A 27,296-nucleotide genomic window follows, 5' to 3' on the forward strand; every position below is an offset into this window, starting at 1 on the left:
TAATGTAGATGCATTTTTCAGAGATGTAAAATGCAATACTTCACGATGCAAATTTGCATCTACACCTGCTGAAGAAGTAAAAACGCCAGCCGCGTGTCAACCGTCCAACCGCCTTCAATTGGCTTACGGGCGATCGCCCGCCGCCCGCCCAACTGGCTTCAGTTGGCTTCCGTGCGCCCACGCGCCGCCCGCCCAACTGCCTTCAGTTGGCTTCCGTGCCTCCACGCGCCGCCCGCCCAACTCTGCCGCCGGCCGATTTTATCCAAAATCACCTCCGCTGTCGCCCGCCGCTACTCCGCCCGCCTGTGCCCCTTTGCCTGCCTCGCCGGAGTAGGGACGGCTGTCCCCCGCAGCAGCCGATTCAATTTCGGCCGCCGCTTCGAATCGAAGCTTCTCCGAAGGTCGGGTTACTGTAATGGCTTCCATGGCGTGGTCGTGGAAAGGCTACGCTTGTTCCTAGCCAAGACCCATCGACGGAGGTAGGAGATGCATGCCACGCCGCCCGCCCGCCTGCCCGCCTCCGCCGTTCTTCCCGCCGTGCGAAGCCGGTTGCCCGCAACGCTGAGCTCCTGCCGCCCCTCCGACGCTCCTCATGCCCCCCCACGCGCCGCCGCCGCTGACCTGACGCCGCCGCCCCGAATGGCGTCGTGCTGCCGCCGTCCCGATTCGGCCGCCACCCACTAACAAAAGATATCAAAAATGAAAAAGTAAGAAGCATTTTTTAATGATGTAATTTTTGATGTCTTCTGTTTTACATCTGTAATTTTACATCTTTTGTTGGATATGCTCTAAGCTTCCGTCCCCTTTCGCGGGCCCTTCCGTACGTCCAACCGCGTGTGCGCTGCCTGGGGAGCAAGCTAACAATTGCTCTCAACTGAAGCACGAGAAGAGAAGAGAAAGTTCGTCCTTCAAAAAAAAAAGAAGAGAAAGTTCGGCCTTTTCAAACACGCACTTTAGCCGGGTGGACGCCGATCGCGACTGGCTCCACGTCCGAAACCCCCCAGATGTCAACAACGACGTGGTGTACACGTGAGAACGCGCTTGGCTGCTACCACCTGCGAGTACGAGTACTCCATCCCTCTAGTATAAAAGGCCAACAATCCACGGAACACAACCACACATCCACGAGACACAATTCCGAGCTCTTCCGACTGACTGAATCCATCTCCCATCTCCTCCATCGTTCCGCGGATCGCACAGACACACCAGCTCTCGTCGAGCAGCCCATACCGGACTAGCTAGCTACCTGGCTAGCCCCGTGCCGATGGTTTCCTCGATGAAGCACTGCAGAGATCAGGCCCAGGAGGAGCCCTTGTCCCTCTCGCTCTCCCTCGGCGCCATGGCCGACCGCACCAAGAAGCAGCGCCGCGGCGTCGCTGCCGGCGAGTTCGTGTGCAAGACGTGCAGCCGCGCCTTCCCGTCGTTCCAGGCGCTGGGCGGCCACCGGACCAGCCACCTGCGCGGCCACAACGGGCTCGCGCTTGGCCTCGCTGCCGGGTCTGATCAGCCGGGGACCAAGAAGACCACGGACCAGAAGCAGGCGCACCAGTGCCACGTCTGCGGGCTGGAGTTCGAGATGGGCCAGGCGCTCGGCGGCCACATGCGCCGGCACCGCGAGCAGGAGGCCGCCACCACGGCGCAGGCGCCGCCCGTTCTGCTCCAGCTCTTCGTCTAGCACTGCATCACCGATTTCTCTCAAGTTCAATAGCGAGGCATATCTAGTTCAAGTCCAGATTTACAGGATCACCTATGTGCACGATTTGGTTTGTACATTTGCTGCACAATAGTTGGTCTGCTCGCTCATGTTATTACGTATATATGTGTACATATTTTAGGACTCATTCATTCGATCATTACTGTTTACTGGTATTATCTATACTTTATTGATTCATACATTTATTTTGTTCTACTTGAATCGACTACGAGTTGAGTTAATCCATGACGATCTCCCTCACACGGATTTTTTTTTCTTTGAAAAGGAGGCAGGCCGGGTCTCGTTGACACACACAATTATTTTTCGTATAATAAAACTCTAGGTCATATGTAAAAAACAGAAAAAAGAATTGTTGGCAAAGAGAAAAGGGAGCATAAAATAGACAGCAGTTGTGTCGCAGGGCGGAAGTGATCATACATCAAGATGGTTTTTGGCCATGGTTATCTCGATGGTTACGTGTCTATGAATCTCCCCTGCAAAAAATATGTATGTACGAACCTAAAAAAGTTGTATGGAGCGGTGAGTTTGTTGCGAGAAATGAGAGTTGTGGGCCGATTATCACGTTGTAGATCTGGAATGTGGTGATTATGTGTAGGGAGAGCTCTGTGTTTCGAGCACCCAATATTTGGATCATCAGTATTCATGTCGAGAGGAGGCATAGTACGTGGTATGTAGAGATAACGTAGCAAGGAAGCATTTGTATTGATATATGTTTGGGAGAGCATGATTTTGATTTAAAAGCGTGCTTAGGTCTAACGAGGCAAGTAAGGAAATGAGTTGAATCACTGACTTACTTGTGGGCGCCAACATTTGTTTGAGAGAGGATGGATGAGACGCGATCACCAACTCCCATTTGGAGGTAGTACAAGGTCAATTTGCTGGCCCACTTGTCGGCGCCATCATTTGCTTGAGAGAGGATGGGGGGCGTGCAATCATCAACTCCCCTTTGAGGTACTAGGGGGTGAATTCGTTGGGCCACTTGTCGGGGCCTTCATCTATTCGAGGGAAGTAGAGGGACAAGGTACAGTTAATCAATCAACAACTCCTCTTTTATCGCAACAAACATCGACAATTGTGGGCAAGGGCTTTTCGCCGAGCTTCCGTCTCCTTCTTCAATTCTTCGAATTTTTGAAGGCATTTGTTAGCTTTTATTATTGCTCTAACTTCAGCCACTGCAGCAGAGTGTTGTTGTACTTTTGTTCCTATAAGCTTGAAAATCAATAAAGTAAACATAAAATCAGGATAAATCCCCTATGGTTTTCCTAAAAGAACATCGACAATGAAAATTGAGGCTGGTTCGATACGTTTTTATTTCTCTCTCACAAATACTCCAATAAGATGAACTTATGTAGCTCGAAAATTATAGCATGAAAGCCTCTTTCGAGAGAAGAGAGCCAAGATCATACCATATGTCATGACGACATTTCACCTATACCATTTCTCTCTTCTATAGAAATATGGAGAAGGTACTTGCAGACTCGTATACATGTGAAACACGCACGTACAGTAGCGTATTCCTGCAAAAAGGAAGTACAGTACATACGTAGCCTTCACAAGTCTGAAATATCCTGCTCGGTCAAAGATCTTTTCCCAGGCCCTGGAATGTTCCAGACCCTTCCGTTCGATCCTCACGCTCGCGCCGCCGGCCAACACCGACTAAATTATTCGCTCTGGTTAATGGATTAGCCGCTGAATCCCGCCCACCGTCCCGGCGGCCGAGCAGCGGCGCGTCTTGTGGCGTGACAGCTGACGCCACTCCGCACCACACGTTTGGCCGCAGCCGGTCGGCCGCGCTACGCACGACGGAAATATCCATTGGAGCTATCTGCCATATTATTAATACTGTATCCCGATGGAGTTCGATCCAATCCGTCACGTCGCGAACGTCGTGGTGGCTTCCGACGGTTGGTCCGCAGACGCCAGAGGTAGGCCAAGTTGGCACACACGTAAGCTCCCCCGGCAGCAACACGCATGCCATCTACACAACCTATATATAAGTGCGGCAGCCTCTCGCGGAACTACAGCAACGCAAAAGAAAAGAGCATCAACCAAAATCCAGCAGATCATCAAGAGCAGCAGCAAATTCATCTCCATGGGAGCGGGGATGAAGCGCGCGAGGGAGGAGCAGCCGATTGTTTCTCTGGCGCTGTCCCTGAGCACGGACTCCTCGGCGTCGACCACGACGTCGGACGACTCTGGCACCGGTGCGCCGGCGGCAAAGAAGAGGACACGGCGGGGGAGGGTGGTGGCGATGTCGGGGGAGGGGGAGTTCGTCTGCAAGACGTGTGGCCGGGCCTTCGAGACGTTCCAGGCGCTGGGCGGGCGCACCGGACCAGCCACCACCGGGGTCGGCACGGGCTGGAGCTCGGCGTCGGCGCCGCCAGGGCCATCCGGGAGTGGCAAAGGCGCGAGGACAGGCACAGGCAGCAGCACGACTGGCACATCTGCGGGCTGGGCTTCGAGACGGGCCAGGCTCTCGGCGGCCACATGCGTCGGCACCGCTAGGAGATGGCGCTCGACCGGTGGGTCGCGCTGTCGGATCAGGAGGCGGGGCACCAGGCCGCCGCCGACCAGCTACCTGTCTTGCTCGAGCTGTTCGTCTGGCCTGCTAGTTGGATCTCAATGCTTGTTAGTTCAGGACTTGTTTCTACATGTGTTTAGAATCAGATAGGTTCATTATTGTTCAACGTTGTATAGAGTACGTTTTGCTGGTTAGCGTTCCCGTTCTTGCTGCATATTTGCTTTGGATCGGTACCTTTTTTTAACCGATGGACGAGAGGTTTACATACACTTGTAGTATAAATGAAGACACATTCGTTTGCTCTCAATGCAATTAACGGATTCTTGCACTCAGATTGGTCTTCCATGAATATGCTGTTGTTCACCGCCATGGTTTTTTTGTGTGAAAACCCCACCATATGTTAATTAACTTATTAAAACCTTCATACAATCATTCATTACAAAATTTGCCACGCGGGCGGAGCAGTATTAAGAAGCATATCATTAGACCTATTATCAAAACTAAACTCTGCAATCTCGTGAGCCACTATATTTGCCCTATGGTAAATCTTGTAGATGTTTAAATTCACCAGCAACTTCCGAGACATCTTTCTTCAGGTCTACCTGGAGTGTTCACCGCCATTGTAGATATGAGAAGTCCACTACGAAGCCTCCGTTTGTAAAATTCTGCAATATAAACTTCCTTCACAACTTGAGAACGTCTGAACATTGACAGTAGACTGATTCGTTTGCTCACCGGAGTTGAGGATGAGGGCAAGGATCCTTGCAGAGCGGCGTGGGGATAGTTTGGAACGCCGAGGCAGCTCCAGGATCTCCCATATCCACTTCTTCCTCCTTGGTCTTGCTTCCTCGTCGTTTCCAGCACAATCGGCATCTCCCGCATCCTCGGTGATGGTAGCGCCATCGCCACAACCACCACATCCACCTTCAGGATAGGTGGTGCCCGAACACGAGATCTGTATATCGCCCACTTCCACCGCGGGACCAGATCCGCTGATTCCGCCTCCTTCATAGCTCAAAGCACGATATCTATAGGTTTTTTGGCCTAGTTGTAGGAGACAGCCGTGCCTCCTCTAGATCGGCCAACTCCCTGGTCACCACCATCTTCGTCTGGCGAACTTCAGCGCGTCTCCCCAGCGATCGTCGCCATGCGTGCCTCCTATTCCGCCATCGATACCAAGACGGATCAGATATCTGCAGCGAAACATAACGAGCTTAAGGGGAATTGCCTTGGTTCTCTTTGTTTGCAGTGGAGATGTGGAAATGCTCGCGAGCAAAACCGAAGAGCCATGGTCTTCCACTAGACCAGAGGTTTGATGGTGAGTAAATGCAATATCGATAATGGTGCATGCCATCGCACGCCACCACCTCCATCCCGGTTCGATCCGTGTACCTCCTCAGTATCACCGACCACATCGACACAGTCCAAATGGCACAAAATTGCACCTCATCACCCTCCCCTATCCACTCTCCTGTGCATCCTGCGCGATCATCGACATGGCCCCGCTGTCGAGAAGAACTAGCCGCGGTGAATCAACTTGCCAGAGAAGAGTGCCATGTCGGTCGATGAGGTTGCTCCCCACCGTGAGGTCAGAGACGAAGAGCATCGACTAGGGTGTATCACACGCCATCTCCGTCCACTGGAGCTATCTGCCATATTATTAATACTGTATCCCGATGGAGTTCGATCCAATCCGTCACGTCGCGAACGTCGTGGTGGCTTCCGACGGTTGGTCCGCAGACGCCAGAGGTAGGCCAAGTTGGCACACACGTAAGCTCCCCCGGCAGCAACACGCATGCCAGCTACACAACCTATATATAAGTGCGGCAGCCTCTCGCGGAACTACAGCAACGCAAAAGAAAAGAGCATCAACCAAAATCCAGCAGATCATCAAGAGGAGCAGCAAATTCATCTCCATGGGAGCGGGGATGAAGCGCGCGAGGGAGGAGCAGCCGATTGTTTCGCTGGCGCTGTCCCTGAGCACGGACTCCTCGGCGTCGACCACGACGTCGGACGACTCTGGCACCGGTGCGCCGGCGGCAAAGAAGAGGACACGGCGGGGGAGGGTGGTGGTGATGTCGGGGGAGGGGGAGTTCGTCTGCAAGACGTGCGGCCGGGCCTTCGAGACGTTCCAGGCGCTGGGCGGGCGCACCGGACCAGCCACCACCGGGGTCGGCACGGGCTGGAGCTCGGCGTCAGCGCCGCCAGGGCCATCCGGGAGTGGCAAAGGCGCGAGGACAGGCACAGGCAGCAGCACGACTGGCACATCTGCGGGCTGGGCTTCGAGACGGGCCAGGCTCTCAGCGGCCAAATGCGTCGGCACCGCGAGGAGATGGCGCTCGACCGGTGGGTCGCGCTGTCGGATCAGGAGGCGGGGCACCAGGCCGCCGCCGACCAGCTACCTGTCTTGCTCGAGCTGTTCGTCTGGCCTGCTAGTTGGATCTCAATGCTTGTTAGTTCAGGACTTGTTTCTACATGTGTTTAGAATCAGATAGGTTCATTATTGTTCAACGTTGTATAGAGTACGTTTTGCTGGTTAGCGTTCCCGTTCTTGCTGCATATTTGCTTTGGATCGGTACCTTTTTTTAACCGATGGACGAGAGGTTTACATACACTTGTAGTATAAATGAAGACACATTCGTTTGCTCTCAATGCAATTGACGGATTCTTGCACTCAGATTGGTCTTCCATGAATATGCTGTTGTTCACCGCCATGGTTTTTTTGTGTGAAAACCCCACCATATGTTAATTAACTTATTAAAACCTTCATACAATCATTCATTACAAAATTTGCCACGCGGGCGGAGCAGTATTAAGAAGCATATCATTAGACCTATTATCAAAACTTAACTCTGCAATCTCGTGAGCCACTATATTTGCCCTATGGTAAATCTTGTAGATGTTTAAATTCACCAGCAACTTCCGAGACATCTTTCTTCAGGTCTACCTGGAGTGTTCACCGCCATTGTAGATATGATAAGTCCACTACGAAGCCTCCGTTTGTAAAATTCTGCAATATAAACTTCCTTCACAACTTGAGAACGTCTGAACATTGACAGTAGACTGATTCGTTTGCTCACCGGAGTTGAGGATGAGGGCAAGGATCCTTGCAGAGCGGCGTGGGGATAGTTTGGAATGCCGAGGCAGCTCCAGGATCTCCCATATCCCCTTCTTCCTCCTCGGTCTTGCTTCCTCGTCGTTTCCAGCACAATCGGCATCTCCCGCATCCTCGGTGATGGTAGCGCCATCGCCACAACCACCACATCCACCTTCAGGATAGGTGGTGCCCGAACACGAGATCTGTATATCGCCCACTTTCACCGCGGGACCAGATCCGCTGATTCCGCCTCCTTCATAGCTCAAAGCACGATATCTATAGGTTTTTTGGCCTAGTTGTAGGAGACAGCCGTGCCTCCTCTAGATCGACCAACTCCCTGGTCACCACCATCTTCGTCTGGCGAACTTCAGCGCGTCTCCCCAGCGATCGTCGCCATGTGTGCCTCCTATTCCGCCATCGATACCAAGACGGATCAGATATCTGCAGCGAAACATAACGAGCTTAAGGGGAATTGCCTTGGTTCTCTTTGTTTGCAGTGGAGATGTGGAAATGCTCGCGAGCAAAACCGAAGAGCCATGGTCTTCCACTAGACCAGAGGTTTGATGGTGAGTAAATGCAATATCGATAATGGTGCATGCCATCACACGCCACCACCTCCATCCCGGTTCGATCCGTGTACCTCCTCAGTATCACCGACCACATCGACACAGTCCAAATGGCACAAAATTGCACCTCATCACCCTCCCCTATCCACTCTTCTGTGCATCCTGCGCGATCATCGACATGGCCCCGCTGTCGAGAAGAACTAGCCGCGGTGAATCAACTTGCCAGAGAAGAGTGCCATGTCGGTCGATCAGGTTGCTCCCCACCGTGAGGTCAGAGACGAAGAGCATCGACTAGGGTGTATCACACGCCATCTCTGTCCACTGGAGCTATCTGCCATATTATTAATACTGTATCCCGATGGAGTTCGATCCAATCCGTCACGTCGCGAACGTCGTGGTGGCTTCCGACGGTTGGTCCGCAGACGCCAGAGGTAGGCCAAGTTGGCACACACGTAAGCTCCCCCGGCAGCAACACGCATGCCAGCTACACAACCTATATATAAGTGTGGCAGCCTCTCGCGGAACTACAACAACGCAAAAGAAAAGAGCATCAACCAAAATCCAGCAGATCATCAAGAGGAGCAGCAAATTCATCTCCATGGGAGCGGGGATGAAGCGCGCGAGGGAGGAGCAGCCGATTGTTTCGCTGGCGCTGTCCCTGAGCACGGACTCCTCGGCGTCGACCACGACGTCGGACGACTCTGGCACCGGTGCGCCGGCGGCAAAGAAGAGGACACGGCGGGGGAGGGTGGTGGCAATGTCGGGGGAGGGGGAGTTCGTCTGCAAGACGTGCGGCCGGGCCTTCGAGACGTTCCAGGCGCTGGGCGGGCGCACCGGACCAGCCACCACCGGGGTCGGCACGGGCTGGAGCTCGGCGTCGGCGCCGCCAGGGCCATCCGGGAGTGGCAAAGGCGCGAGGACAGGCACAGGCAGCAGCATGACTGGCACATCTGCGGGCTGGGCTTCGAGACGGGCCAGGCTCTCGGCGGCCACATGCGTCGGCACCGCGAGGAGATGGCGCTCGACCGGTGGGTCGCGCTGTCAGATCAGGAGGCGGGGCACCAGGCCGCCGCCGACCAGCTACCTGTCTTGCTCGAGCTGTTCGTCTGGCCTGCTAGTTGGATCTCAATGCTTGTTAGTTCAGGACTTGTTTCTACATGTGTTTAGAATCAGATAGGTTCATTATTGTTCAACGTTGTATAGAGTACGTTTTGCTGGTTAGCGTTCCCGTTCTTGCTGCATATTTGCTTTGGATCGGTACCTTTTTTTAACCGATGGACGAGAGGTTTACATACACTTGTAGTATAGATGAAGACACATTCGTTTGCTCTCAATGCAATTGACGGATTCTTGCACTCAGATTGGTCTTCCATGAATATGCTGTTGTTCACCGCCATGGTTTTTTTGTGTGAAAACCCCACCATATGTTAATTAACTTATTAAAACCTTCATACAATCATTCATTACAAAATTTGCCACGCGGGCGGAGCAGTATTAAGAAGCATATCATTAGACCTATTATCAAAACTAAACTCTGCAATCTCGTGAGCCACTATATTTGCCCTATGGTAAATCTTGTAGATGTTTAAATTCACCAGCAACTTCCGAGACATCTTTCTTCAGGTCTACCTGGAGTGTTCACCGCCATTGTAGATATGATAAGTCCACTACGAAGCCTCCGTTTGTAAAATTCTGCAATATAAACTTCCTTCACAACTTGAGAACGTCTGAACATTGACAGTAGACTGATTCATTTGCTCACCGGAGTTGAGGATGAGGGCAAGGATCCTTGCAGAGCGGCTTGGGGATAGTTTGGAACGCCGAGGCAGCTCCAGGATCTCCCATATCCCCTTCTTCCTCCTCGGTCTTGCTTCCTCGTCGTTTCCAGCACAATCGGCATCTCCCGCATCCTCGGTGATGGTAGCGCCATCGCCACAACCACCACATCCACCTTCAGGATAGGTGGTGCCCGAACACGAGATCTGTATATCGCCCACTTCCACCGCGGGACCAGATCCGCTGATTCCGCCTCCTTCATAGCTCAAAGCACGATATCTATAGGTTTTTTGGCCTAGTTGTAGGAGACAGCCGTGCCTCCTCTAGATCGGCCAACTCCCTGGTCACCACCATCTTCGTCTGGCGAACTTCAGCGCGTCTCCCCAGCGATCGTCGCCATGCATGCCTCCTATTCTGCCATCGATACCAAGACGGATCAGATATCTGCAGCAAAACATAACGAGCTTAAGGGGAATTGCCTTGGTTCTCTTTGTTTGCAGTGGAGATGTGGAAATGCTCGCGAGCAAAACCGAAGAGCCATGGTCTTCCACTAGACCAGAGGTTTGATGGTGAGTAAATGCAATATCGATAATGGTGCATGCCATCGCACGCCACCACCTCCATCCCGGTTCGATCCTTGTACCTCCTCAGTATCACCGACCACATCGACACAGTCCAAATGGCACAAAATTGCACCTCATCACCCTCCCCTATCCACTCTCCTGTGCATCCTGCGCGATCATCGACATGGCCCCGCTGTCGAGAAGAACTAGCCGCGGTGAATCAACTTGCCAGAGAAGAGTGCCATGTCGGTCGATGAGGTTGCTCCCCACCGTGAGGTCAGAGACGAAGAGCATCGACTAGGGTGTATCACACGCCATCTCCGTCCACTGGAGCTATCTGCCATATTATTAATACTGTATCCCGATGGAGTTCGATCCAATCCGTCACGTCGCGAACGTCGTGGTGGCTTCCGACGGTTGGTCCGCAGACGCCAGAGGTAGGCCAAGTTGGCACACACGTAAGCTCCCCCGGCAGCAACACGCATGCCAGCTACACAACCTATATATAAGTGCGGCAGCCTCTCGCGGAACTACAGCAACGCAAAAGAAAAGAGCATCAACCAAAATCCAGCAGATCATCAAGAGGAGCAGCAAATTCATCTCCATGGGAGCAGGGATGAAGCGCGCGAGGGAGGAGCAGCCGATTGTTTCGCTGGCGCTGTCCCTGAGCACGGACTCCTCGGCGTCGACCACGACGTCGGACGACTCTGGCACCGATGCGCCGGCGGCAAAGAAGAGGACACGGCGGGGGAGGGTGGTGGCGATGTCGGGGGAGGGGGAGTTCGTCTGCAAGACATGCGGCCGGGCCTTCGAGACGTTCCAGGCGCTGGGCGGGTGCACCGGACCAGCCACCACCGGGGTCGGCACGGGCTGGAGCTCGGCGTCGGCGCCGCCAGGGCCATCCGGGAGTGGCAAAGGCGCGAGGACAGGCACAGGCAGCAGCACGACTGGCACATCTGCGGGCTGGGCTTCGAGACGGGCCAGGCTCTCGGCGGCCACATGCGTCGGCACCGCGAGGAGATGGCGCTCGACCGGTGGGTCGCGCTGTCGGATCAGGAGGCGGGGCACCAGGCCGCCGCCGACCAGCTACCTGTCTTGCTCGAGCTGTTCGTCTGGCCTGCTAGTTGGATCTCAATGCTTGTTAGTTCAGGACTTGTTTCTACATGTGTTTAGAATCAGATAGGTTCATTATTGTTCAACGTTGTATTGAGTACGTTTTGCTGGTTAGCGTTCCCGTTCTTGCTGCATATTTGCTTTGGATCGGTACCTTTTTTTAACCGATGGACGAGAGGTTTACATACACTTGTAGTATAAATGAAGACACATTCGTTTGCTCTCAATGCCATTGACAGATTCTTGCACTCAGATTGGTCTTCCATGAATATGCTGTTGTTCACCGCCATGGTTTTTTTGTGTGAAAACCCCACCATATGTTAATTAACTTATTAAAACCTTCATACAATCATTCATTACAAAATTTGCCACGCGGGCGGAGCAGTATTAAGAAGCATATCATTAGACCTATTATCAAAACTAAACTCTGCAATCTCGTGAGCCACTATATTTGCCCTATGGTAAATCTTGTAGATGTTTAAATTCATCAGCAACTTCCGAGACATCTTTCTTCAGGTCTACCTGGAGTGTTCACCGCCATTGTAGATATGATAAGTCCACTACGAAGCCTCCGTTTGTAAAATTCTGCAATATAAACTTCCTTCACAATTAACGTCTGAACATTGACAGTAGACTGATTCGTTTGCTCACCGGAGTTGAGGATGAGGGCAAGGATCCTTGCAGAGCGGCGTGGGGATAGTTTGGAACGCCGAGGCAGCTCCAGGATCTCCCATATCCCCTTCTTCCTCCTCGGTCTTGCTTCCTTGTCGTTTCCAGCACAATCGGCATCTCCCGCATCCTCGGTGATGGTAGCGCCATCGCCACAACCACCACATCCACCTTCAGGATAGGTGGTGCCCGAACACGAGATATGTATATCGCCCACTTCCACCGCGGGACCAGATCCGCTGATTCCGCCTCCTTCATAGCTCAAAGCACAATATCTATAGGTTTTTTGGCCTAGTTGTAGGAGACAGCCGTGCCTCCTCTAGATCGGCCAACTCCCTGGTCACCACCATCTTCGTCTGGCGAACTTCAGCGCGTCTCCCCAGCGATCGTCGCCATGCGTGCCTCCTATTCCGCCATCGATACCAAGACGGATCAGATATCTGTAGCGAAACATAACGAGCTTAAGGGGAATTGCCTTGGTTCTCTTTGTTTGCAGTGGAGATGTGGAAATGCTCGCGAGCAAAACCGAAGAGCCATGGTCTTCCACTAGACCAGAGGTTTGACGGTGAGTAAATGCAATATCGATAATGGTGCATGCCATCGCATGCCACCACCTCCATCCCGGTTCGATTCGTGTACCTCCTCAGTATCACCGACCACATCGACACAGTCCAAATGGCACAAAATTGCACCTCATCACCCTCCCCTATCCACTCTCCTGTGCATCCTACGCGATCATCGACATGGCCCCGCTGTCGAGAAGAACTAGCCGCGGTGAATCAACTTGCCAGAGAAGAGTGCCATGTCGGTCGATGAGGTTGCTCCCCACCGTGAGGTCAGAGACGAAGAGCATCGACTAGGGTGTATCACACGCCGTCTCCGTCCAGCTTTTCGGCCGAAGGATGAGGAGCGTTGGGTAAAAGCGGCCTAGCTAGTTGCTGCTCAGCAAAATACTACACTCGTTCCAAAATAATTGAAGTTTTGGTTTTGTCCAAGTCAAATTTATTTAAGTTTAATCAGTTCTAAAAATACATTAGCATATATAGCATCAAATTAGTATCATGAGATTCTTTATGAAATATGCTTTTGTATTATGTGTATTTGGTGTTGTAGATCTTAGTACATCTTTCCATAGAGTTGATCAAACTTAAGCAAGTTTGTGATAACACAAACGTAGAACTTTAATTTTGGACCGCAAACACAGTGCAGAGCTTGAAGTCGTTTTACGGTAGACATTCCGTGCGTGTTGATACTGTTGCAAAGAAATGAAGCTTTATTAAATACTTATATATTTTTAATAAGACCAGGTCTGTACAACGTAATCGTCGGTCATGTTCTAAGAAAAATATACTCGTCGGTCAACAATGGCTTTGCCTATCATCACATTCTAGGAACAACTTTACGTATACGGACGGCTAGCCTGGATTCATCTGGAGAACCGGCCGGTACTGTACACGGTTTTGCCAGGGCGTCTACGTCGTCAATGGATTATTACTCCTGTACACAGCTCTGCTCCACACCTGCATTCGCCGCGTCGCAGGGGCCACGCGCGTTTTATTGGCTGATCACAAGTCACAACTGCATATGCACAGCTGCACACGGCACCCTGCCGTTTCCCTACGGACCAAGCAAGCGAAGCTTGCTCGCGCGGCTTCTCCTCGGCCGGCCAATGGCAGGCAGTTCAGTTCCGGCCGGTGCACCGACGCGTGCATGCTTGTCAACTGCAACCTACTCGATTTATTTTGTTTATTATTCGTGCTGGCTAGATATCTGTCCCTTTTGCTGTCATTTTAAATCTGTAAAGTAAGCGAGCTGGTGTGCGGTGCTCTTGCACTCAACGGGCGTGTTTGGTTGCCATGCGCTACAGTACCCGTATTGCATACACTTCTCCACCCAACCTGGCTATGCAAATGCAGCCTCGAATGCATCATATGGATGTTGTTTGGTTGCCTGCATGCCCTCTTACCTGCATGGGCTGAACCACACTGTCGTGTTTGGTTGTCTGCATGTTAGTCCACAAACCCAAGGCATGGTGTTTGGTTGTATGCCAGGCCTGATGTGTGGTAACCTCTTTGGCTAGTTGGTGAGGTTACCACCACACTTCGGCAACACACATCATAAGCAAAACAGAGTATAAACAGAGCATCAACTAGCATAATTCAGATATAAGCAGTACCACAGATATAACAGTTCAACGCATAAACCATAAACATGTTCAAAGCAGACTCGATAGTACGCTCGAAAGAGGTGGCCCGGCCCTACTCCTTGGCGGCGAAGACTTCGTCGTGCTTCCCGCACTTGTTGACGACCTCAATGCCATCGTCGTCGAAGATGATGACCTTGAGGGTGTCGGGAGTGAGGAGTTTGAACGTCACCATGTAGCTGATCTTGATCCGATGAACGGCTGCGTAGGTGGCCCAACCCTGATCCAGGTTCACCCTGCCATTCATCAGCTTGATCTTCACCTTCCAGGAGCAGCCGATGTTGTTCCTGAGCTTGAACTCCGTCGGCACCGCGACGAAGTGCTTGGTGAAGTCCAGGGGCATGGTGATGCACTCAATCTTCGGTATAAGGATGACCTTGCAGAAGTGAGTTGGGCCATCCTTCTGATGGTAGTGGCCGTAGTTGCGGCGCTTGTTGCTGGGGGGCTCCTCCATGCCCTCGTCATTGCCACCCTCAGGCGTCTTCGGGTCTTCCTCGGTGGTGGGCGACAGCTCAACCTCGTCGGGCATTGGGTGAAGGGGCTGCTTGCCCTTGCTGTCAACAGCCGGGAGCACCTCCGTGCCCATCTCATTGTTATCCTCGATCTGCACACAAGTCATGGAGTCAGGCATTGCACAGAGTTCATGGCTAATTCAATAGCTTGTAGTTAAACCAGCATGACTATCACTCTTCTCCTCCTCTCCATCCCCCCTATATTTACTCACCCTACCCACCACTATTTACTCACCCCCTCTCTTCTCTCACTGTCAACCTTCCTCCTCCCCATCACCATGAGCTCTAGCTCCAGCTCCAACGCCAACCCCTTCCCTTGGGGTATTGGCTGGAGGGCCTTCTTCCTCGGGTGGACGGCTGGTGACCAGACCAAGCTCGAGAACACCATGGAGGTGTGCTCGAACTTCGGCTCCATGTCGGACATGCAGAACGAATCTAATGCCGTGCTCATGAAGGCGACTAAAGAAGAGCTGAAGACGCTGATTCCTGACCCAGCGAAGGGCACGATGGCAGTTGACATCATTCGCTGGGCCATGAATCAGACCGTCTCCGACGACCCTAAACAGAGGAAGAAGTGGTGCAAGTACAAGACCTACTGGGCTCCTAATGACCGCCGTGCCGCAATGTACTGGGGGACGGCTATCGCGCCACCGGCGGTCATCGGTGGAGAGCCTAAGGAGGAGGAAGAAGAGGCGGTGCACATGCCAGCTAGGGCGCCGGAGCCAGTCCTGTTAGGATAATCATTACTTGAGAATGCATGCATATGGTTGTGTGGATAAGCTAGGTATGTGTGCCTTGACCGACTCGTGTGCGCGTGTGAGTTTGTTAGATGCATGCAGGTTGTTAGCTAGCTTTGTGGAGTGGGGTTAGTGGCTGGGTGATCAATTCATGCATGTGTTAGTGGCCGGTGTGTGGCCGTGGTCTGCTCATGTGTGCGTGTGTGTATCGGGTATAAAAAACCCCTCATGTACTGCTTGAAGCGGCGCCGGTATGAGCCAAGTCTAGGAGCCAGAGATGAGGTAGTCTCCGCCGGGACCGTGATATGCGCCTGGTCGGCTCTGAGAGAGCTCCTCTGCTTAGGCTGAGGTGTGTTGCCGTTCCCGTGTATGTGCCTAGTAAAGTGAGGCTGTTTATGCGGCCGAGGCGCCGTTCATGCGGCGGAGGCGTTTGTGCACCGGAAAAATTGTGTGCTCCATCTTCCACCTTCGTTTGTGCGAGTGGGAGAAAGAGAGCGGCAACAACAATTGGTATTCAGAGCCACAAGGTTCGAGGGGCGCCGTGGCGTGCGGCGGCGTCCGCGGCGCACACGGCGAGCGCGGCAGACATGAAGGCATCGGCTGCGGTGCATAGCGAGTCGAGCAGCGGCGGTCGCGGAGACGAGGAGGTCATGGAGGACCTGCGTTGTGGCGCAGAGGCCACGGCGACTCGGCGCGACGGCTGTGGACGCGCAGTGGCGCGTGGCTTGGAGACGCGACGGCCATGGACGCGCAGTGGCGCGTGGCTTGGAGACGCGACACGGCAGCGCACGGAGCTGCGGGCTTCGGGAGCAGCAGTAGGCGACGGCGACACACGGCGGGACCGGATGTGGTGGTGGCACACGGCTTCGACGTCGAGCGAGCAACTGCGGCTCGGGCACGGCAGCGCACGGAGCTGCGGGCTTCGGGAGCAGCAGCAGGCGACGGCGACACACGGCGGGACCGGATGTGGTGGTGGCACATGGCTTCGACGTCGAGCGAGCAACTGCGGCTCGGGCACGACAAGAGGATGGTGCGTTACTGCGCGCACGGAGGTGCGTGTTGGCGTCGGGAGGAGATGGCCGTGACAACGACGACGACGATTACGAGAGTTGCAACAACTCCGACCACGGCAAGTCAAGATTAAGGAGAGAATGTTAGGATAATCATTACTTGACAATGCATGCATATGGTTGTGTGGATAAGCTAGCTATGTGTGCCTTGACCGACTCGTGTGCGCGCGTGAGTTTGTTAGATGCATGCAGGTTGTTAGCTAGCTTTCTGGAGTGGGGTTAGTGGCCGGGTGATCAATTTGCGCGTGTGTTAGTGGCCGGTGTGTGGCCGTGGTCTGCTCATGTGTGCGTGTGTGTATCGGGTATAAAAAGCCCCTCATGTACTGCTTGAAGCGGCGCCGGTATGAGCCAAGTCTAGGAGCCAGAGATGAGGTAGTCTCCGCCGGGACCGTGGTATGCGCCTGGTCGGCTGTGAGAGAGCTCCTCTGGTTAGGCTGAGGTGTGTTGCCGTGCCCGTGTATGTGCCTAGTAAAGTGAGGCCGTTTATGCGGCCGAGGCACCGTCCGTGCGGCGGAGGTGTTTGTGCACCGGAAAAATTGTGTGCTCCATCTTCCACCTTCTTTTGTGTGAGTGGGAGAAAGAGAGCGGCAACAACAAGTCCGTCCTACCTAGCAGATCGGCCTCAACTCCGCCGAGGACGACCCGCCGGCCCGCACGGCGATGAAGAAGAAGATGAAGGCCAGCGGCTCAACCAGCCGCTCCGCACGCCGGTGACGGCCGCCGCGGTCAGCCGGTGTCCGTTGTGTACCCACTTTCCCCCTATTCCCCTATCCTCCAATCCCGAAATCTACCTTATGCATTCCGATCTTGCATGTATGAACTCGTATGAACTGCTATGAACTAGTATGAACTACCCCTATGCTTATCTACCTCCATTCCCCATTCCCCTCCGCCGTGGATCGAATCTAGCGTGCATGTCGAAGAGAGAGAAGTGCTTACCGCCATTGATGGAGTCCGGTGGTCTTCTTCCTCTGCTCCGATCCGCCGCCGTCGGTGATGGAGTCCGGTGGTCTTCTTCCTCTGCTCCGATCCGCCGCCGCCGGTAAGAGTTGGGAGAGTCAGGAAGAGTGCGGAGAGGGAGCGGTGAGGGGCGGTGAGGCTAATAACTATCGGTGCTTCGGGAAGCAACGCGGCTTCTCGAGGGTGGCCGCGCGCGTGCAGCCGTGCCCGTCCACGTGTACCGTTCGGGCCTGGCCCTGAGGTGCTTTAAGAAGCGTGCAATGCAGGCCCAATAGTGTATGCGGGCTACCAAACAGGCCACACACATCCCGCACGGGGCCTGGTTGGGCTGCATGCGGGCAACCAAACACTCCCAATGAGAAGATGGCCCAAGGGGTCTGCATGTGCATGCTACATGGTACCGCGTAGATAGCAGGAGTGGGTGTGCTGACGTTACCTAGTCATGACAGAGTCCAGAGGGCATCTTCAATGAGAACTCAAACGGATATTATATTTGTTTACGGACGTGTTTGGATTCATCCGTAAAACGTGATATAACAGCCGGTCATCTAAACTTTGCCCGCAAACATTTGAAAATGCAATTGAACAAACCGGACAATTTTTCATGCAAACACAACGAAATTCATTTGAGTTCGGACGAAATTTACATAAAACAGACAATATTTCATCCATTCAATTAATAAAACCTAAACTGCTAAATTGTAGCGGACGGTGACCACATATGCATGGTCGGCCTGACCGGTGGCACCACCATGTCGCCGGCGTCGGCGTCGTTATCGCCATTGGAATGGTCTCTCCGGCGGCGGAAGGTTGCGGAGGCGGCCGACCTGCTCAACCGCTGCCTAATGCTCGCAGAGGAGCCGCTCCGCTTCCTCCTGCGTAGTGCGGTGGGTCTGCGTGACCAAGGCCGGGAGCATTGCCCTTGCCCATGCCGCCGGCCACGGTGTCAGTCTCACTGAGATACCACTCCAAGTGATCTTGGCAAGCTCACCATTGAGGCGGCCGCGTCACCGCACGATCATCTCAGTGGTGGTTAGCGACCAGTCAAGGGCCCAGGCCTCTACAAGGCCGGAGTCCACGTGAACCCAAGCACATGCCTCATCGGACTTGGTGAACATAGCGCACCGCTCCTGCTGTGATGCCTCCCTAGCAGCCCTCTCCTCCGATGAAATGATGCTCCGCAACATCGAGGAGCTGCTGCTGCCACGGCCACCGAGGTAGTGGAGGAGGTGCCCACACCTTCAGGATCGCCAGCTGCACCTCCTCCTTCACGGCCTTGCCACACCAGTCGCAGCGCGGCAATGACAACTCCTTCAGGTGCCGCCCGATGGATGGGTTACTGGCAGGGGTGCCCGTCTTGATCGGTAATATGGCTTAGTTGTTACCTTTTGTGCTATTCAATTTGGTGCTTGCTTGGTAGATTTTCTTTCTTAGGGAAACAGCAGGACTCCCTAGATTTATTTTTCTTTGTAATTTTTTGCCGGACCTATTTTATGAGGCTTTATGATATAAAATCGGGTGATCCCTACGACTTTCATCTAAAAAAACTAGTGACACGCCTATTGGTTCATGATAGCCCTAGAGTTTGTGTTACATGAGCGCGGATATGAGGAACTTGACGACAACTTTGAGAAGAAAGGAGAGGACAACTTTGAGAAGAAAGGAGAGGGGCAGAGGGACACTAAGGCCAACTCCACCGCGCGACCCCAAATGGAAGTTCGGTTTGGCCGGATTTTGTCCCTTTGGGGCGCCGATGGGTTCGCCCATGTCCGCGTTTGTCCGATGGGTCGTGGGTGCTCCCAACGTGCGGCCGCACCCCAAAACCTATCCAAGGTGGACGTGAATAAAAAAAATTAAAAACTTAAATGAATTGACTAAAAAAGTAAATAAACGCAGTTAAAAAAAATAAAACATATATATAGGGGTTACGGCCACAAAACGGCCCAGTTTATCAGTCCACTTAAACGGCCCAGTTCATAATTAACATAAAACCAAAAAAACGCCTCCCGCACGCTCCTGCCGCGCTCGTCGATGCCATGGCCGTTGCCGTCTTAACTGGCCGCCGGTGTCGTGAGTCGTCGCTGAGGAGGTTGACGTATTCCGGCGGCATCCACAGGTGGGCCGGCGGTCCGTGGTGCACGGGGGCGGCGGGCTGCCAGGCGGCCGGTGGTGCCGGCACCACTTCCTCCCGAGGCGAGGCCTCCCGCTCCGGCGACCGCGGCGGCGTGGGGCACTAGTTCACTGCTCCCAAGGCAGCCGCCATCTGCTCAGCGGAACACGACCAGCTCCACCCCTGGCCCACCAGGTCAGGGTGGAACACAGCCACCGGCGGCTCCTCCACCACCTCCTCCCGAGGCGCCATCTCCAGCTCGGGGATGGCGACGTCGCCGGCTGCGGAGAGGGCCATCGTCGCCGGCCGCGGAGAGGGCCATCGTCGCCTCGAGGTCCGCCCATTGGCGCTTGTCGTGCGTGTGTATGGAGTCCTCCAGCACACGCGCCATGAGCCGGGCCTCATCCTCCGCCGTCATGCGAGGAGGTGGGGGTGGCGATGGAGATGGCGACGGCGACGGCGTGGGTGTCAGGCCGCGAACCCGCGTACGCCCGCGCGCCTGGGGAGCCGCTTGTCGTGGTTCTAAGTCTGACAGTGATGTAGGGGGGTAAGTATGGAGAGGCAAGATCTTAGCTATGGAGAAGTTGTAAGGTTTACGAGTTCAGCCCTTCTCGGAGGAAGTAATAGCCCTACGTGTCGGAGCCCGGAGGCGGTCGAGTGGATTATGCGTGTATGAATTACAGGGGTGCGAACCCTTGTCCCTGAGGAGGGGGTGGCTTATATAGAGTTTGCCAGACCCCTCCCGCCCTCAGTTACAAAGGGTTTAAATACATTAATGTCGGGTGTTACTGGTAACGCCCCTAATAAAGTGCTATGATGACCATAAAAGCTACTTAATAACCGACCGTTAGCATGCAGAGTACCCTTAGTTCTCCTGACCGTCGAGTGGTTGCTTCTTGGTCGAGTGATTGCTTCTTGGTCGAGTATCTTCGAGTCCGTCGAGTGGATCAGTGGAACACCTCCAAGTCGATTGAAAGGTGATTTCGTCTGGAGATGTCCTTGGGTAGGTCAGTTTGGACAGGTCCATGACCCTACCCTAGGTACATAGCTTCATCATTAGCCCCCAAATGGATCGAGGTTTGAGTGGTAAAGGGTTTGAGCACCTCTCCGACTCATTTTTCATGTCGTGAGCATATCTTGTTTCGGATCAATGAACCAGAGTGATGACAACAACTTTCTTTCCAGTCGCCTTGATCCATTCTTAGTTTTTGTCGAGTGAGTTCTTATACTTGAAATGCTCCGAGTGACCGTGCGGAGGAGATCTTTGGTCTGACGAGTTGTTCTGCTGCCCGCAGATTTCGTGGGATCCGAATTTCGGGAAGCGTGCGGGACGGGGGAGGCCGCAGTAATCGGATGGGGTAGTGCGGAGCCGCCTCGATCCCCATGCCACCTTTTTCGCCACGTATCGCGCGCGCGCGATTGCCACGGGTTTTGACAGGGCCGCCCGGGCCTACCAGTCAGCCACTCGGAAGCAGCCTCATATAAGGCGTTGGGCCGGGGCTCTGCTCCGCACGTCACCATTCTCTCTTCTCCTTCTCCCGATCTCTCTGCCACTCTTGCTTCCGGCTCGTTGCCGGAACTCCGCTCGAGCTCGATCTGCCACCATGGGGAAGGACAAGACGGCGGCGCTGGAACGCGCAAAGAAGGCGACCGCGAAGGTGAAGGGCAAGCGGACCAACCAGGGCGGATCCTCGTCGAGGTCCGGCCTGCCGACGGGCTGGATCCAGGGCGACTGGATCCGCTCGGCAATCACGCAGGACGACCTCGACGACCTGGTGGAGGGGGGATTGATCCCCCACAAGTCGGCTCGGCTCCCGGGGGACCAAACTGAGCCGCAGCCCAGAGAGGGTGAGTGTGTCCTCCTAGCAACCCACGTAGATCGCGGATTCTTGCTGCCTCCCCACCCTTTCTTCCGGGTTTTTTGAACTTCTTTGGGGCTCAGCTCCACCATTTCACTCCGAACACCATAGTCTATCTGGCCGCTTTCGTGTCCATGTGCGAAAACTTCTTGGGCTGTCGACCACACTGGGGGCTTTTCAAACACATCTTCACTTGCCGTTCCCAGTCGGTCAAAAAGACCAAGTCAAGTGACGAGAGGACGCGGGTGATCCAGATGTGCGGTGGTCTGGGGATCCAGATGAGGAGCAAGAGTACTTTCCCAGCAATGATCCTTCCTGACTCGGTCCGGGGCTGGTAGTCGACTTGGTTTTACTGCAAGGATCAGCCAACCCCTGGCCAGTCGACTGGACTTCCTCCTTTCTCCTTGGCTCGAGTGGAGAAGCCTGCTCCCCTGAAGATAGTTCCAGAAGAGAAGGCGCAGGTCAAGGAGCTGGTCAAACTGGTCGTCCAGCTCGTCCGCGACGGAGTGACCGGGATGGATCTGCTGGAGGTCTTTCTTGGTCGACGCTGTTGGGGAACGTAGCAGAAATTCAAAATTTTCCTACGTGTCACCAAGATCTATCTATGGAGAAACCAGCAACGAGGGGAAGGAGAGTGCATCTACATACCCTTGTAGATCGCTAAGCGGAAGCATTCAAGTGAACGGGGTTGATGGAGTCGTACTCGTCGTGATTCAAATCACCGATGATCAAGTACCGAAAGGACGGCGCCTCCGCGTTCAACACACGTACAGCCCGGTGACGTCTCCCATGCCTTGATCCAGCAAGGAGAGAGGGAGAGGTTGAGGAAGACTCCATCCAGCAGCAGCACAACGGCGTGGTGGTGGTGGAGGAGTGTGGCTAGAAGAGGAGGAAGAAGAGACGCAGGGCTGCACCAACGAGAGATCGAATCGCGTGTTATGTGCAGCCCCAGGCCTCACTATATATAGGGAAGAGGGAGGATGGTGCGCCCCCTCTAGGGTTCCCACCCTAGGGGGTGCGGCAGCCCTAGATGGGAAAGGGGCGGCGGCCAAGGGAGGATACCCTCCCCCCCAAGGCACCTAGGAGGTGCCTTCCCCTCCTAGGACTCTTCCTTAGGGTTCCCCTTCACCCTAGGCGCATGGGCCATGAGGGAAGTGGCGCCCCAGCCCACTTTGGGCTGGATCCCTTCCCACTTCAGCCCATGGGACCCTCCGGGATAGGTGGCCCCACCCGGTGGACCCCCGGGACCCTTTCGGTGGTCCCGGTACAATATCGATGACCCCGAAACTTGTCCCGATGGCCGAAATAGGACTTCCTATATATAAATCTTTACCTCCGGACCATTCCGGAACTCCTCGTGACGTCCGGGATCTCATCCAGGACTCCGAACAACATTAGGTAACCACATACAAACTTCCTTTATAACCCTAGCATCATCGAACCTTAAGTGTGTAGACCCAACGGGTTCGGGAGACATGCAGACATGACCGAGACATTCTCCGGTCAATAACCAACAGCGGGATCTGGATACCCATGTTGGCTCCCACATGTTCCACGATGATCTCATCGGATGAACCACGATGTCAAGGACTCAATCGATCCCGTATACAATTCCCTTTGTCTAGCGGTATTTTACTTGCCCGAGATTCGATCGTCGGTATACCGATACCTTGTTCAATCTCGTTACCGGCAAGTCTCTTTACTCGTTCCGTAACACATCATCCCGTGATCAACCCCTTGGTCACATTGTGCACATTATGATGATGTCCTACCGAGTGGGCCCAGAGATACCTCTCCGTTTACACGGAGTGACAAATCCCAGTCTCGATTCGTGCCAACTCAACAGACACTTTCGGAGATATCTGTAATGCACCTTTATAGCCACCCAGTTACGTTGTGACGTTTGGTACACCCAAAGCATTCCTACGGTATCCGGGAGTTGCACAATCTCATGGTCTAAGGAAAAGATACTTGACATTAGAAAAGCTTCAGCATACGAACTACACGATCTCTATGCTAGGCTTAGGATTGGGTCTTGTCCATCACATCATTCTCCTAATGATGTGATCCCGTTATCAATGACATCCAATGTCCATGGTCAGGAAACCGTAACCATCTATTGATCAACGAGCTAGTCAACTAGAGGCTTACTAGGGACATGCTGTTGTCTATGTATTCACACGTGTATTACGATTTCCGGATAATACAGTTATAGCATGAATAAAAGACTATTATCATGAACAAAGAAATATAATAATGACATATTTATTATTGCCTCTAGGGCATATTTCCAACAGACGCATCCAACCTCTTCAGGTGCGCGATCATCCGATGTGGATGTACTCTGGGCTCGAAGACACCACTCGGATCCACCCAGAGGAGGTCAGCGAGGACATCTTGGAGAACTAGTTGAGGGGAATCACTGGCAACAAAGACAACCCTCGGGGATCCAGGAGGGTGATTCCATTCGACAACTCGCGCCAGCCGGAGCAGGTATATTTCTGTTTTATCAAGTAACTTTCCGATTCACCATGTGATGTCCCGTTTGTGGTCAACTGAATGCCTTTTGATTGTTATCCTTTCAGGCCCTCATTGAAATGTACTCGATGCCCAATGGAGAGCAAGAGCAAGATCTGGAAGGCGAGGCGAGCGGCGGCGACAGTGGCGAATGGGCTTCTGACGGTGAAGAGGACGAAGAAAGCGACGACCCGAGTGATGAAGAAGAAGTCGAGTCGCCTCCTCGCAGGGAGAGGCGGTCCAAACTTGACCAAGAACGGCCGAGCACCCGTGAAAAGGCGATTGCTCAAGCCGGTCAGCCTTCAAAGCGTCCTCGGACCTCTTCGCCAACTCCGACTAAGAAAGCGTCAAAGCATCCCAAAGTCGCAGAGCCGAAGCTTCGGAAGGCGTTGCCGAAGATTAAGATTGACATCCCCGTCGCCTCTGTGTGAGTGTCTCTTTCTATCTTCACTCGACGCCCTGTGCTGCTTGTTTTTCTTGTTTTAACCAGACGGACTTGGGAACTGGTAGCGCTGCTACTTCTGGGAACTCAGCTTACAGGGACGATGATGAGGTGATGGAGGATGCGGTCACGTCTAAACTGGGTATGATTTCTGCCATACTGTCTTTATTTTGGTCGATTCAACTGCAATGTGTACCATTGGGTGATGTGATTCTGTCGATTGAACTTTGAACAACCCCTAACGTTATTGACCTCCCTGATGATGATGATGAAGAGCCCGAGAGGCCTTTAACGAGGAGAAGTAGGCAAGTTCCTGCAAGCGAGGTGCCACAATCGACGCCGAGGGCGGAACCAGTCGTTCAGGACGCTAGTGATGCCAATCAGGGTTCTGTTACCTTCGTCGTGCCCTTGTCGGGTGCCTTGCCTTCTTCGTCGACTGCTCAGGCCCCTGTCGACCCGCCTTCGGTTTTTGCAACCCATCATGTCCCAGAGGACGAAGTGAATGCTGCCAAGGAAGCCATACGCCAGGCCGGCATTATGATGGAGAAGATGAAGATGGTGCGGGACGCCAGCCAGGCCGCCTACAATGCCAGCTCGGCTCTCCAGAGCAACGTTCAGGTTAGTTGGTCGCTGCTTGTTCTGTTGGGATATGCTATCTGAAGACTCTTTCTGAAAATCTTTGCATCTGTACACCCACTGGGTGCGTTGATTGAATTTTTAAACTAGTGGGGGCACGCTGCAAGCACCCACTGGGTGTAGTCCCCGAGACTACGGTGGACTGCTGGTAGTCGACTGTAGTCTTTGTAGTTTGTCTCTTCCACTCGGTCTGGTCGAGTGGGATCAGAACCGGTGGGGGCACGCAAAGTGCACCCACTGGGTGTAGTCCCCGAGACCACGGCCGACTGCTGGCAGTCGACTATGGTCTGAGTTCTTTCTCTCCCTTCTTTTACTCCCTGCACTCGACTCCGGCGGGCCGGTCGAGTGGGATCAGAACCGGTGGGGGCACGCAAAGTGTACCCACTGGGTGTAGTCCCCGAGACTATGGTGGACTGTGGGCAGTCGACCGTAGTCTTAGTACTTATTGTCTTTGTTGTTTTTCGCGGTGAAATAATTTCTCCTCTTTGATTTCAGAAATCTTGTGATCTTGGAGCTCGTTTTGCTGACTTGGAGAGACAGCAGATCCAACTGAACCTTGACTTGGAGCTGGCCAAGACAGAGCTGCAAAAAGTCAAGGACGGCGCCACTGGTAAGACGAGTTTGTCGACTGGTCTGTCTTAGGCTTGAGTACCCTTCCGCTCTTCTGGACCAAGCATTGTTTCTTTGCAGAAAAACTGAGAGAGGCTCTGATGAAGAAGGACCAGGATTTGGCTGCTGCTCGAAAGGAAGCTGACGACAGAACCGCTCTGGCTGAACAGAAGCTGGCTTCGGTCGGCCAGTTGGAAGAAGAGAATACCAGGCTGAAGTCTGCTCTGAATGATGCCAACAAGGAGTGCTCGCGCTGGAAGAAGGAGAATCTCATCCTGGGCGAGAAGATGGAAAGCATTGCTCGCAGGAGGGACGATCTGGAGAGCTATCTAAGAAGCCTTGCCAAGAAGTTGTTCATCAAGCTTGAAGGTGCACATTTTGTTCCAACTGATTTTTTTGTGTCGACTCAGTGTACGAAAATTGACTTATCCTTGGATCGTGAATGCAGAGTTTTGGCAGAACTTCGAGGAGGAGACTGGGCGGATCGAACCTGGTTTGGATCCAATCAATTCTCCCGTGAAAGATGAAACTGCCATGAATCTGCTCCGACTGGAATCCCGCATCGACGGTGTCGCGGACTACTTGGCTCGACTGAAGGTCGCCATGTCACGGATCGACCGGCACTCTGGCCAGAGGCTGTGCTCCAAAATGATCCTGAGTCCGTGATGACTCGACTTGATGAAATCCCTGACCGAGTGCAGGAGTGGAAAAAGTCTTCTGCTCGGTGCGGCACTGATGTGGCTCTGTCTTTGGTTCGTGTCCACTGCAAGGAGGTGCGACAAGACAAACTGGCAGCAATCAAGGTCACCAACACCCAGAAGCATGACTTTCGAACTTTTATGGAGACTTTCATCACTGCAGCCACTCGGATCACCGACGGCGTTGACCTGGATGAGTTCATCGAGCCTGCCAGCCCTCCTCCTGCGGAGTCAACAAATTTTTATGCCTCACCTTAAATTTGCCTCGGAATGCCGAGTGGTTTTTGTAACCGTTAAACCCTTTCGGGCTGAATGCCCGAGCACTTTGATCTGTGGTCCGGAACCTTAAGAATTTATATGAACTTGGTTTATCGTTGAATATCTTTATGAATTCCCCGTCGAGTGGAAATTGATCTTTATTCGAGACAACTTTTGTATTTGTGGCGCAGCTCCGAAGGAGAAGGTAGCAGTCGACCTACGCCTCGTCATCCTTGCGGGTCGGCCATGGAGCGCACGTTGTATTTGTGGCGAAGCTCCCCAAGGAGGAGGTGGCAGTCGACCTGCACCTCATTACTGCAGAGTGGGATGTGTTTCGTACTTAGGCGAGTACTTGGACTACAGCTAAGTCTCCGAGTGAGAGAACTTAGGCGAGTACCGGACTGCAGCTAAGCCCCCGAGTGGGAGGACTGCTCTCCACTCGGTAGGATTTTTTTCAAACTTAGGCAAGTGCCTGACTGCAGCTAAGTCCTCAAGTGAGTGAACTTAGGCGAGTACTGGACTGCAGCTAAGCCCCCGAGTGGGAGGACTCCTCTCCGCTCGGTAGGATTTTTTCAAACTTAGGCGAGTGCCTGACTGCAGCTAAGTCCTGAAGTGAGAGAACTTTGGCGAGTACTGGACTCCAGCTAAGACCTCGAGTGGGAGGAC

At 53.5% G+C, this 27,296-nt stretch overlaps 1 protein-coding gene and 4 pseudogenes across 1 annotated transcript; all 5 read left to right on the plus strand.

Moving 5' to 3' along the window:
- Nucleotides 1-1,136: 1,136 nt before the first annotated feature.
- On the plus strand, nucleotides 1,137-1,861 carry LOC119298308 (zinc finger protein ZAT8-like). The gene has a single exon (XM_037575762.1). It carries the CDS (start codon nucleotides 1,265-1,267, stop codon nucleotides 1,673-1,675), a length of 411 nt encoding a protein of 136 aa, XP_037431659.1. The 5' UTR covers nucleotides 1,137-1,264; the 3' UTR covers nucleotides 1,676-1,861.
- A 1,945-nt stretch (nucleotides 1,862-3,806) lies between these two features.
- On the plus strand, nucleotides 3,807-4,516 carry LOC119298309 (annotated as a pseudogene).
- Nucleotides 4,517-6,096: 1,580 nt separating this feature from the next.
- On the plus strand, nucleotides 6,097-6,868 carry LOC119298310 (annotated as a pseudogene).
- Nucleotides 6,869-8,444: 1,576 nt separating this feature from the next.
- LOC119298312 lies at nucleotides 8,445-9,187 on the plus strand (annotated as a pseudogene).
- Nucleotides 9,188-10,841: 1,654 nt separating this feature from the next.
- Nucleotides 10,842-11,429, plus strand: LOC119298313 (annotated as a pseudogene).
- Nucleotides 11,430-27,296: the final 15,867 nt, after the last annotated feature.

This window comes from Triticum dicoccoides, chromosome 5A (assembly GCF_002162155.2).
Source record: "Triticum dicoccoides isolate Atlit2015 ecotype Zavitan chromosome 5A, WEW_v2.0, whole genome shotgun sequence".
NCBI classification, from domain to species: Eukaryota; Viridiplantae; Streptophyta; class Magnoliopsida; order Poales; family Poaceae; genus Triticum; species Triticum dicoccoides.